This window comes from Eimeria acervulina, genomic scaffold (assembly GCF_000499425.1).
Source record: "Eimeria acervulina Houghton genomic scaffold, Eah_scaff77, whole genome shotgun sequence".
In the NCBI taxonomy this organism is placed as follows: domain Eukaryota; phylum Apicomplexa; class Conoidasida; order Eucoccidiorida; family Eimeriidae; genus Eimeria; species Eimeria acervulina.
The window spans coordinates 58,635-71,892 of NW_013549608.1; the positions used below are offsets into that span (position 1 = coordinate 58,635).

A 13,258-nucleotide genomic window follows, 5' to 3' on the forward strand; every position below is an offset into this window, starting at 1 on the left:
TCACACTTGAGAGGATCGTCTATGTTCCTGAAGAGTGGTTTCAAGGCTAAGAGGATATGGAAAAGAACTGCTTTTCATTGCAACTTAAGTTCATAACATTTCTTTTCCTTATTCTCATAGGAAATACAGGCACACACAGAGAGATACTGCTTGCTGCTCGCGTTTCCCTCGGTTGTTTGTTCGTTCGTTCTCTCTAGCAACATCTGATAGTGCTGCTGCTACTGCTGCTGCTACTGCTACTGCTATTGCTGCTCGTGCTTCTCGTAAAGAGGACTGCTCCTCGTATGCTTGTGGCATTTCTTGTTCTCACTGTTCTCATTTGAGGGTTGCTTTGTTGCTGTAAGACAATGCAAAGGTGCACACAGTACTTAGGAGGAGAGGAAAGGAAGATGAAGAAATATATGCGAAGGAAAGACAAGCAGAACAAGGACAAGGGCAAGAAGAACAAGAAGAATACAAAAGTGCGAGATGATCAAGAGAGGAGGGGGCCCCCTGTGCACAGACGAGCACATTAGAAAGAACCGTAATAACAAACATATAACGACAACAAAACGAACACCAGTAAATAAGGAGCCAACTCAGAGAACCAGACAAAATAAAGCAAAAACAGATACGCTAGAGAAACGAGCAAGAAAAAGCAGCAAAAGATACACTAGAGAAACAAGCAAAACAAACCAAAAACGGATTATTGGAATAAACAATTTAAACATAGAACGGCGCCGCCAAATCAAAACGCAATACGTGCAAATATGTACTGGGGTGTATGCGCACTTTTAAAAAAACAAAGACAAACCCGAAGACGAAAATAAACAATAATAACAATAATTATAATTAGGGTAATAAATAATAACAGAGAATGCACTGCATGAAGAAGAGAGGGACGTCATAAAGAAGAGCCTTCTATGAGAAAATGAATGGAGGAGGAAGGAGACAGACATATATATATATATATATATACAATATATATATGCTTGTCTCCTTCCTCCTCTGTTCACTTTCTTGCTGCTAAATATACGCGCTTAAATGTATTTCTGAGTCAGATAAAGCAAATACGAATTTAAAACATAAAGGCTAGTCGAACTTGCATGCAGGCGCACATTTGTAATACATCTATATATATTATATATGTTATAAAAACACAACAATCACAATGCATGAAAGGATTCAGGAAGTAAAGGTCAGGGTTCTTCTATTTCCGTTGATTCCGTGTTAGTTTGAAAAGGGCAACTGGGGCGTTCTTGCTGCATCCAGCTGCATGCAAGTGCCCTGAGGAGGCAAACTTTCTCTGCTTTTTCATCTCTTGTTTCCTCTAGTGAGGGCTTAATCGACAAAACGCAAGCTCCCTTCACCCGACGCCCTCTGCTGCTGCTGCTGCTGCGGTGGGGCCTGCCTCTGCTGCTGCTGCTGCTGCTGCTGCTGCGGTAGGTTTGGCGCATGCAGACATAACCCGCAGTTTTCGCTACTAAGGTGTCATCACCCGTCCTCATCACTCCTGAAAGAAAGAAACAACAGTAGCAACGATAAAGAGCAGCTGCAGCAAAGGACGCAGCATGCAAATTATACAAGCAAGCGCATGTATGCATAACACATACATATATACAGATATCTACGCAAACACTGGTTGCACCTGAAGATGCACGAACAACCAATACATAATAAGAAAGCGTAGAATAAGAACACCATTTGCAAGTACAATCACGAAATAAGGCTATAGAACACAGAAGGAGGCGATGTGTGCTTGAGATGATGTAAATACAAATAGGAAATAAGCGGGTAGATAAACAAATATTCATTAAAAATATTAAATGATTCAGAAGCGATAGAAAACAACAACCACAACATAATACACCACACCTACAGATAACAGTAGCATGCAAACATCAACACAAAAACTGCATATACGTAATACATAAAATGTGAATCCGCGCAATAAGGAGGCAAAATAGGTGCAAAGAGAAAGAGGTGAATAAGCAGAAACAAACAAAAACAACAATGAAAACAACTGCAATGCAGCGGCCCTTCTCAACAACAGAAACGCAACCCGCTCGGGAAATAACCGAATAAAATACATAAAATAACAAATGAAATGAACAACAAAGCAAACTAAATCCATTTAAAAACAATTTAATTTAATTTAATTTTGAATATTCATAAATATTCAATGAAAGCAAACCTTCGCCTGCTCTGAACGGAGTGCCGCGCTGACGAATGAGAACATTTCCACTTAAGACGAATTCACCTCCAAATTTCTTCACGCCTGCAAATTACAAATCAAAAAAACGAATTCAATTAAAATCAAGAAGAAACAAGCAAACTGAAAAGATTAGGGAAGAATATATTCACAAGTTCAATCGAGAAAAAAGAAATAAACTCGCAATATTGAAGTAAATCTAGAGCGAAATAAACATAGACAATTCAAATAGACAAAGTAAATGAATAAATTCGACTAATTAAGCAACCAAAAAGATGAATAAAGGATTAAAATATAGAAGGAAAACGCATGGAATACATATCACGCAACACAAGCAACTGCATTATCGCTGCAGAAACGAAGTCACGAATTAAAAATATCAATGGATAAATATTAATAAATATATTTCGTTGTTTTATTTAAGAATAAAACAGAAGAAAACAAAACAAATGCCAACTGGATTGTATACAAACAAACAAAAGTTCTTCTCCCCATACAACAAAGAAGAAAACATACAAATGCGCTTCGTGTATTTTTTTAAATTGTTCAGAAATAAAAAACAAACAAATTCAAATAAAACAAAGAAGAATGCGAGGACGTGCAGGCAGCAAACAGAACCGAAAGAGCAAATAAACAGACAAATAAACAAACAAATGAACAAACAAACAAACAAACAAACAAATGAACAAAGCCAGCCGGCTGCACCATCCGCACTATAAGCAATTAAACAAACAACACCTAAGTAAACAAATGAAATAAAAAATAATCGAAACAAAACAAGCAAAAAACAGAAAACTTGCCTAAATGCTTCGGTCGTGAGTCTCTATTGTTCTTTGTTGCTGCGCCGCCTCGAGAGGTTGCAGCTAAAGAAGAAGAAGAAATAGAAGAAGACGAAAAAGAACATAAAAAGGGAGATCTGCAAACGAAGACGCAAAATAAATCCAATTAAAAGACCTCAAATCTTTAAAACAAACATTTCAGACAGACAAACAAAAACAAATTCATTCACACGCCATGCAGACGATATATTTATTAAATCATCAACAGCCGAAGACGCAAGAAGACAGAATAGAATATACATATATATATATATATGTACAGAATACAATACATATGTATACACATATATAATAATAGTGCAGCATAATGATAATGCTGCCATTATTATTCTTATTATTATTACTGTTCTTAGTATTATTTTTACTATTATTACAATGGCCATTGTTTATTATTACTGCAATACAGCGCTGCAAGAGCATTATTATTTTATCTGCTACAGAAGGCGTTGCTAGCGGCAGCAAACGCAAAAGGCAGCCCCACCGCATGCAAGGGGGAGTCCCTGTAGAGATAAAGGAGAGAAGATGTGCAGGTGATGCTGTTTTTTCTTTCTTGTTGCTGCTATTCATCAGCAAGCGTGTGCATAGACCTGTAAAAGAACGGCACTTAGGAGCTATCAAAGGCCCAGGTGGTCTGCTGCCCATCCAGAATGTATCCGCATAATGCACTTTACCGCGAAACTCAACAGCAGCTACTGCAGGGAAACCGATGCTGCTGTTGCTGCTGCTGTTGCTGCTGCTGTTGCTATTGCTGTTGCTGTTGCTGCTGCTGTTCATAAAGATGCCGGCGAGCAGCAGAAGAACGCGTAAACAATAAAAATGCATAGTCGCTTAGATAGAAATTCCATGGTGAAGTCATTAGATAAACTTAAAACGTGTAAAATTGATTTTTTACGCTGAAAATGAAGTGAAAAAGTAAACCAAAACAACAATTAACTGAGCCGCTGGGTCGGTGAGAACCGGCGGAGCCGGCAGAGCCCCGTAGGGCTTAATAACTTTTTTAAATTTTAATTCATAAAAACAAAAATGGAAAAGAAAATTAATATTAATTAATTATCATGCAGACATGAGAAAACTGAGGGCTTAGCAGCTGCAGCAGCTGCAGCAGCTCCCCCCTTGCATGCATCAGCAGTCGATCGTGAGGCCTCTTTGCAGCATACTTTTCAAGAAGACTTTAATTATTTATTGTTATTATTTAGAATAAATATTTAGAATATTATTTATTTCTGGCTACACACGCACACACACATCACTGCCTGCCTGCATGCATGCATGCATGCCAACTATGATGCTATTGAGTTGTCATTTATTGTTTATTATCATATATATGTCAATTCATTTTCTTTGGATCTAGGCGCGTTAGATAGTCCTCTATATTATCTTAGGACCGTGTTTATTGCTGTATTGTTCGTCTAAGGCTGATATGTGGGTAGAGAATTAGCCTTCCTAGACTGCCTGCTGGCAGGCAGAAGCATAACAATCGTCTTCAACATTAATGCAGATAGCAAAATAAGGCTTTATTGTGATTTCATGTAAAGGTGCTTTGCAGTGTTAGCTGCAACGAAGTGCACTGCAAAGAAGAACCAGCAGCTTCCTCTACCCCATCCTCACGCCTTTTGGGGTAGTTGTACGCAGAACCTTAGAGGGTGGGAGAGGAGGTTGTTTGCTGTCTTCCAGGATTTTTTAGTCCATTTCGTTTGTGTAATGCAGCTTACGATGGTCCTTGGGTGGAGTTGCGGACTCTAGTGGCACTGAACTTCAGTTGAATCAAAATACTTCTGATTGAAGTTTAAAGCAAAAGCAGCTGTGATATCATTCTGCCTCCAGGCATTATGCATGCACCAGCACAGAGGCCTGGGACATCTTTCTGCGTTATGGCAAGGCCTGTCATGAGTTGCATGCCGCACGCCTTCGTGAAACGCTCGCAGTTGTTGCAAGGCAGGGATGCTTACCCCATGTAAGCATAACCAAACTCCCTACTCTAGCGCCTCACAGAATAGTCAGACACTTGCTTGGCCTTCAATAGCTAACCTCGACGCAACCACAAGTGCATGCAGCAACTCAAAACAAAGCAGGCAAAATATTCTGCATCAAATTGTTGCGTGCATTATTTCGACTGGAGCGCAACTGGCTGGCTGCTCAGTGCCAGTGAAATGCCTAATAGTTCTGCATTTTGTTAGTGCATTCATCAGTAGGGGGCGTCTATATGCTTGCTTGTGGGGTTGTCTTGCTGAAGGAGTTGCAGCAAAGTGTGGTGCAAATCATGATAGGCCAGCAACTACGCGCATCCATCAAGAAGTGCTTTCCGCCGCTGGGGGCAGGACTCCTAGAGACTCGCGAGGAGTTTATGGGTTCGAGAGTGTTGAGGGGCTTCAGCTACTTCAATTACGTTGAAGTGATGGCATATTACTCATTTAAGTGTTGCACCCTAGCCCCCTAAAAGAAGCTGGTCGCCCGTTCAGGCTTTGTGTTGACCACGCTGTGACCTGCTGAAGTATGATCGTGCATTTTGCGCAAATCCTCTGTACGAGGCGAAGCTGAGACGCATAGTTTCCGTTTCGCCTTATGCCCCCTTTTCTCTTTTCGCTGTTTGGATTTCTCTCGGTGGGGCTGCCATTCACAACCCAAAAAGTCGGAGTTCCATATCTGGGTTATATCTAAGGCCTTTTGGTTCTCTAATAGCTATGGCTGAGGAAATGTTGTGTTCTCTGCTCTTGATGAGCATGCGCTCCATCACTTCCTTTCCTTCACACCTCTTGATTCCCTCTGTGCCGCCCAGCCGATTAATGTTTATCGTGAAGCAGCAGAAAGGGGCTGTATATTGACAAAGATTTACAGAAGATATCTCCTCCATATTTTTCTGTTTTGCTTGCGGATCACCTCCATAACAACTCATTTTCATACACCAGGCATCCCAGCCGTGGGGTAGCACTACCATGGCTAACTGTGCAGCGTGTGCAAGTGTATAGAGGGTTCCCATTCTTCGCTGAAAATCACTGTGAGCTGCAATAGAGAGAAAATACTTGCGGTAAGACTCCCCCAAAACCCGAAGGTATTTCTACCCTCCATACATCATGCTCTCAGCGGCGCCAGGTCGCGTCCTCTCCAGATCAACCCCGGAGACGTTCAGCCACTAGTTGTAATACACTTGTTATGCTGAAAGGTATCCCACAAGAAGGCCCACCAATGTGCCGTTTTAATGCATGCGCTAACAATGTAATATATCGTTACACAAGTAATTTGAACTCAGTAGCCAGCCTGTGTACAAGTAGAAACACATGCAGCACATTCCAACAACCATGTTACGGTACGCTGCGAAGCACGCCGATATCTCTCGCACCTCGCAAGGATATCAGAATACTCCTTCCTTCCTCACCCCTTACAATATGTTTGTGCGCAAAGCAACACCACAACTAAGTTCCTCTACAATTGCTAGATAAGGGTTCCTCTGAAGCTGATCTCCCTTTCAGTCTCCGGCCGTCCTGGGCACAGCCGCCCCAGCGACTGCGGCTGGAGAGGACAGTAGGCAGGTTGCCTATATTCTCTACCCTAAGCCCTATACCCCAACCACCAAACCCTACACCCTAGGCCCCAAACCATAAAAACCCTAATCCCTAAGGACTGAACCCTGTGTCCTAAACCCTAAATGCAAAACTCCAAGCCCTAAACACTAAAACCCTAGGCCCAAACTGTTAACCCCCAAACGGTAAACCGTAAATCCAGGACCCAAAACCCTAAACCCTAGTGCATCTTGCCTAAACTTCTGCTGCAAGTGGACCCCACATGCAGTCTATCCAAGCGCCCTCTGGATGCGTGCACCAACACGGCAAGCAATCCTTCAACATACTCCTTCCTCTCAGTAACCAGCCTGCTCTGTGCTTTAGTAGAAACGCACCTTTTGCCTATAGACAGGCGCAGCTACAACGAATGTCTAGGGTTGCATGCATTAGGAGGGTGTGGTGGGTGTTTCATACGCTCAGGGGAGCGACATAGCAGCATGAAGGCTGCAAAAAGAATATATATTTTTCGTATTATTATTATATTCTTTCTTTAAGGAAACCTACTTAATACCATACACCCCCAATCATACATGCAACAACCGCAGCAACAGAGAGGGAGCAGCCCGCAGCCCCATGGTAGCAGTTTGCACTTTGAGATTTTCGTAGTTTGTTTGTTTTGTGTTTTTCAATGTCTTTTTTCTTTTATACAAAGTAAAGATATTCAAGAAAGAATCAAAAACAGTAGGCAAAAGCAGACAAACATCGTGGGTTTCGCTGCCTCTTTGATGCTGGGTTTGCATGCTGTTGTTAGAGGCTGAGACTTGGTGGTGTTGAACTGCCGCTTTATTCATGTATTCTTTTTTGTTTATTATTTCCTTTGTTTAATATTTGTTTTTATCTTTCAACTTATCCCCTGATCCTTCTCCTGATACCGTGGGGGCGCCGCCAAGCGCAAGCACAGTTGTCTGCTTTCTCGCTTGAGGCTGCATCATTCGTGGTGTATAGACGGCTTGGGGGTTGTAGTTTGCTGCCCTTGAGCTCTCTATAACGGTTTCAGGTGCTTTGCTTTGCAGCTTTCCTGTGCATGCAGGCAGGCATGCATGCATACATGCGTGCATGCAGGAGTGCATGCATACACCTCCTGGGGCCTTTATCGCTGAGGCTAGCGGCGTGAAGCTGCGCTGCAGCCTCGTGCGAAGAAGAAGGCAGGGTGGTGGATTCTGAGGTGTACAGGCAGGTGCTAGGTAGGGCTTAGCAGTGCAGGTTGTGTTGTGGGTCTTCGGCAGCTGCACGATATTCTTTAATTTGTTGCTATAAGTATTTAAAGATTAGGTTTCTGCTTGCTGGGTGTTCTGTTGAGGTTAAGGAGAATGGCTAGGGACGACAGGAGGGGGAGAGACCGCGAGGGGGCGAAGCACAACGAGAAGGAAACCAGAGACAGAGACAGGGACAGAGACAGAGAGAGAGAAAGGGAGAGAGACAAGGAGAGAGAAAGAGAAAGAGAAAGAGAAAGAGAGAAGGAGAGAGACAGGATAAGGGACAAAGACAGAGAAAGACAACGCGACAGGGACAGAGACAGAGACCGAGAAAGAGAGAGAGAGAGAGACAGAGACCGAGACAGAGAGAAGCCTCGCGACCGTGAGAGAGACAGAGACAGAGAGAGAGAGAGAGAAAGAGAGAGAGAGAGAGAAAGAGAGAGGGAAAGAGAGAGAGAAAGAGAAAGAGAAAGGGAGAGGGAAAGAGAACGAGAAAGAGAAAGAGAGAGGGAAAGACGCAGCCCCGATCGCTTCCGGCGCGAAGCCCCGTTCAGCCGTCGTTCCCGAAGCCGGGATCGGGATCGGGATCGGGATCGTGTGGGGCCTCCTTTCCGGCGCAGTACATGGCGTTCGGAAGGTCGTAAGGCATACCGTTTTGACTCTCCTCCTCGTATGGATGAGGGGGAGGAGGGTGGTGGTGGAGCAGCAGCAGCAGCAGCAGCAACAGCAGCAGCTGCATTTGCATCGGTACCTGGTGCAGCAGCAGCTCTAAGCGGCGTTTTAGGTGGAGCAGCAGGTGCAGCAGGTGCAGGCGCTGGATTGGGTACTGTAGGAGGGGCCCTAGGGGGGGCCCTCGGGGGTACCCCCGCACTTGGTTTAGGGTTGGGGGCCCCCGGTGCGTTGGCAGTACCAGGAGCAGCAGCAGCAGGGGCCCCTGGGGTTGGAGGCCTCGTACAGCTGGATCCTGCAGCAACAAAGGCAGCTCGTGAGTTATATATCGGTAATTTACCTCCTAATGTAGAAGTTCCTCAGCTATTAGAGTTTTTAAATGCAGCAATGGCTGCAGTAGGTGGGGGCGTTCTACCGGGGCCCCCTGCTGTAAAGGCTTGGCGTAGCAGCGACGGGCATTACGCTTTTGTTGAGTTTAGAACGATGGAGGAGGCATCTAATGCAATGCAATTAAACGGTTTAAGTTGTCTTGGGTTTAATCTTAGAATAGGGAGACCTAAGACATACCCGATGGAGCTCCAGCATATCGTACCCGCACCTACGATCCCGCTGCTGCATCCAGCTGCTGCTGTAGCAAGTGCTATCGTGAGCCAAATAACGCAGCCGCAGCTCCCTCCAGGAGAGCTTCCGAGTGTTGCTGTTAATCCAAAGGCTGCACTTGAGGCTGCTCAAGCAGCAGCAAGAGCAGCACAAACACAGAACGGAACGGAAGGTGAGATACGGTTTGTTTCGCTCTATTATATTATTATATATGTAGTTTGATTTATATTTATTAATATTTATATATTTATTTATCTCTCTATGCGCATTTTGTTTTATGCTTACACGATTTTATGTGCATGCGCATGCGGGCTGATCGGGAATATTGGCAGGTTTCTTATATTTATATATATATATATATATGCATGTGTGTATTTATATATACGTATGTACATATGTTAATATATGTATGTATATTTACATGCTTATGGATGTGTTTATATGTGCATGCATATGCATGCACGACATGTGGGGGTGTGCATGTATATATATATATATATATATATATATATACACGCATAGATATACGTACATATATATATATATATATATTTATATTTGTACATTGATGTAAGCGTATGATAGCTAGATATACCTGCATTTTATTTACATGCTGCATTTGTAGATGTGTGCCAGCCTCCCTTTGTCTACTGGTTGTATATATCCGTTATATATACACATATATAATATACATATGCGCAAAAATATGTATGCTGTTATATCTATATCTATTATACTGAGTAAATATATAATGTAGATAATGCTGTCCGGATGTATGCATATGCTGTTTCTGTGTGGGTGTGTACATGCGATGGTTTTTACTGCGTGTATATATTTGGTCTGTATAATATATATATATATATATATATATTATATTTAGATGTTTTCTGTTTCTGTCTCGTTGTTGGAGTGTAACGCTGTCGCCTCTTATGCAGACGCATGCATGAAGCTGTTAAGTTGATTGTATTCTTTTAATAGATTCATTTAAGAAAATTATTCTTTTTATTGCGTTCTGTCTTCTTTTGTTTCTTCTCTCAGGTCCTCCTCAAACAGACAAACTCTGTGTGCTGGGTTTACCAGCAACGATGGCTGAGGAAAAGGTGGGTCTTTTTTAGAAACAAATTCAATATATATATATATATATATATATATATATATATATATATTGTTTTATAACTACCTTCTTGATGAACAAACAATGAGGGTTATACTGTATTTTTCTTTGCTTTATATTGCATATATATCATTATATTTATATTGCATACATTCTGTATACTATATATATATATAATCTTCTTTATTCAGGGGACAGAAAAACATTTGGTATTTTTTTTTGAATATTTCTTTTTTGTGCTCTTTGTTTGGGGTTTGGGGCGTTGTGTTGACTCTCTTTGTTCTGCGTCTTTTGTGGTTAAGTTTTATTGTTTTTTTTTCAGTGGATTATTATGAACTCCTGTTCATTTAATTTATTTTATTTCTTTTTTGTGCTCTTCTCCTCTGCAGATCCGTCAGTTGGTGGAGACGTTCGGGCCCTTAAAGTCATTTGATATTCTCAAAAAAGACACTGACGAGTCGCAGGTAACCCTAAAAAATAAATATTAATATTATATATATATATGCATATATGTGCAAGTTAAATGAATGCGTAGTAGAGCACAGGAACAAATAAATGAATAGGCGTGAAAAGATAAATGGCAATAGAATGAAAAAGCATTTAAAAGTATATACAAATATAATGAATATGCACTTGAACACAGAAACAATTAAATGAATCAAGTAAATGCGTGCGCAATTTCGATGCATCTCGGGTGTACATACACCTCAATTATTCATGTTTCTTGTGTTCAATTTGCTTTCCGTTCAATTTGCGTTTAGCTTCTTGAATTGTTTCCTTTTCTTTCCTTTTTATGTCTTTGATTTGCCTTAATATCCTGTATCTTTTATATATTGATGTCCTTCCTTCATTGAATTTGTTCTTTTTTTGTTTTTTTTTCAGTTGGTTTGTGTTATTGAATACGCCGATGCGGATTCGCAACAACAGGCGATGGAGATTTTGCACACAAATTCTCCCTATAGAGTTGTAACAGCAGAACATGCAATTAATGAAGGAGCAGTTTCTTCCTTTTTGAAGGAAAAAATTTCAATGGTTGGCTCCGGAGCAGCCCCGCCGCTGCTGAGACCCCAAGTCTGTACACGCGTTCTTGTTCTCCACAACATCGTTACACCTCAAGACGTAAGTGGTTGTATTCAATGTAGTAACAGAATTAATCATTTGTATTGTTTGAAAGTAAACGCTAAGCAGGGATGAACGAGAACAACTGACTGTAACTACAGTACCACGTTAAATTTTTTTTTCGCTTTTCCAATTGCGATATATATAGATTATATATACGCATATATTAATTCCATATAATATGTATAATACGTAATGTAATATGTTGTTATAATGAGAGTATAAAGGATTGTATATGTTAAGCTAATGCGTTGTAGAAGCAAAAGGAGAGAGAAGAATGACAACTACTGACTTGAACAATGGAGTGGAAGATAAAATAGAGAGAAGAACAACGCAGTTTTATAACGCAAAGAGAGCATGAAACGAAAGACATGACGCTGCTTTGCATGCGTTTTTCTGTTTTTGATTGTCTCGTGTTCCTCCTGAGTGGGATCGACGGTTATTTACTGTTTTGATATTATTTGTTTATATCTCCACAAACCTGCTTATTTATTTATTTGTTATTATTATTACTATTGTTTACTGTAATTATTATTACTATCGTTATTATTATTATTACGTAATCTGAATGGGGCGTTTTATGTTTCAAGTGTATGTGTAGGATTGTTAATGAATCTGTATACTAATATATGTAATATTTGAATAATCGTCGTTATTGTTCGTTTGTTTTTGCTTGTTCAGCTTCAAGATGAAGACGAATATGCAGATATCGTCGAAGACATTCGTTTAGAATGTGAAGAGTGCGGAGGCCGAGTAGTAGATGTACAAGTACCCAGGATATGTAAAGACCCTTGTATAGACCCTAGACATATTCATGATCTGCCTGAAGAAGATGAAAAAGAAATAAAAACTGCAGAAAAACAAGAAAATTTACCAACTACACAAGTCAAGAGGGAAACACATGACGGTGATACTGCAGCAGCAGACAGCAGCAGCAGCAGCAGCAAGAACGGGCAGCAGGAGCAGCAGTCGTCAGCTGTGAAATCTGAGAGCGATAGCAAAAGCAGCAGCAGCAGCAGCAGTGCTGCTGATGAAGATGAGGTTGTAACAGAACAAATGGTGCTGGATGCTGTCTCTGGAAAGACTAAAGTGCTGCCGCCGATGGTTGGCTATGCCTATGTTGCATTTGTTGATTGCGAGGCCTCAGCTAACGCTAGAAAGGTATTTAATCTTATTTTCTTCTTAATGTATTTCTTTATTTTCTCATTAAATGTTGATTATGCATTTACCTCTTTGCTTTGTCTTTAAACAATGTTCTTCTCCGCTTTCTTTTGATGTATTTCTTTGCTTTCTTCTCAAGTGCTGTATTTATCTTTGCTATTACGCGATGACTCTCTCTCTCTCTCTTGCTTTTACTGATGCATTTCTTTATTCTCCTCTGCATGCATGATACGCTTCTCTGTTTTCTCTTGATTTGCAAAATATGAATATATTTTAATAGTAAATAAAACAACATTAATAAACGATTAAATTGGGTATATATTTTAATAAATGATCAAAATATGAATATATTTTAATAATAAATAACAAAACAACTTAAATAAATAATTAAATGATTAAAATATGAATATATTGTTTTTTATTTTCAGGCTCTCAACGGCCGCAAGTTTGCGGGTCGCGTGGTGGAGGCTCATTATTTCTCTGAGTTATTATTTCTTCAGCGATCTTTCTCTTCGCCTTCTCCTAATTTTAAGAAAGGGCATTCTTATCTGCATTCACCGGCTCTAGCAGCCCTCGTACAGAGCTTAAAAGAAGAATTAAATGGAGAAAAGAGCGAGCAGCAGTAACTGCTGCTGCTCCTGCTGCTATTGCTGCTGTTGCTGCTGAACGCATGCAGCAGCAGCCGTAGCAGCTATTTGCTGCCCCTGCTGCTGCAAATCTTTATATACCTGCATCTACTGCTGCAGCAGCACAACCAGCTGCTGCTGCTGTTGCTGCAAGTGCCGTTAACAGGCAGCAGAAACAGCACCGCC

General features: G+C 41.0%; 1 protein-coding gene across 1 annotated transcript in view; it reads left to right on the top strand.

The window, feature by feature from the left end:
• Positions 1–7,897: 7,897 nt before the first annotated feature.
• EAH_00013530 (U2 small nuclear ribonucleoprotein auxiliary factor U2AF, putative) overlaps positions 7,898–13,258 on the top strand; it is a gene marked incomplete at both ends in the record, with an annotated part of 5,500 nt that continues 139 nt past the window's right edge. Inside the window, 6 exons of the mRNA XM_013394470.1 lie at positions 7,898–9,224; positions 10,091–10,152; positions 10,556–10,630; positions 11,049–11,285; positions 11,967–12,446; positions 13,239–13,258. The exon at positions 13,239–13,258 is cut by the window's right edge and continues 139 nt beyond it. Coding sequence (XP_013249924.1) covers positions 7,898–9,224; positions 10,091–10,152; positions 10,556–10,630; positions 11,049–11,285; positions 11,967–12,446; positions 13,239–13,258 — 2,201 coding nt within the window. The remainder of the gene's footprint in view (positions 9,225–10,090; positions 10,153–10,555; positions 10,631–11,048; positions 11,286–11,966; positions 12,447–13,238) is intronic.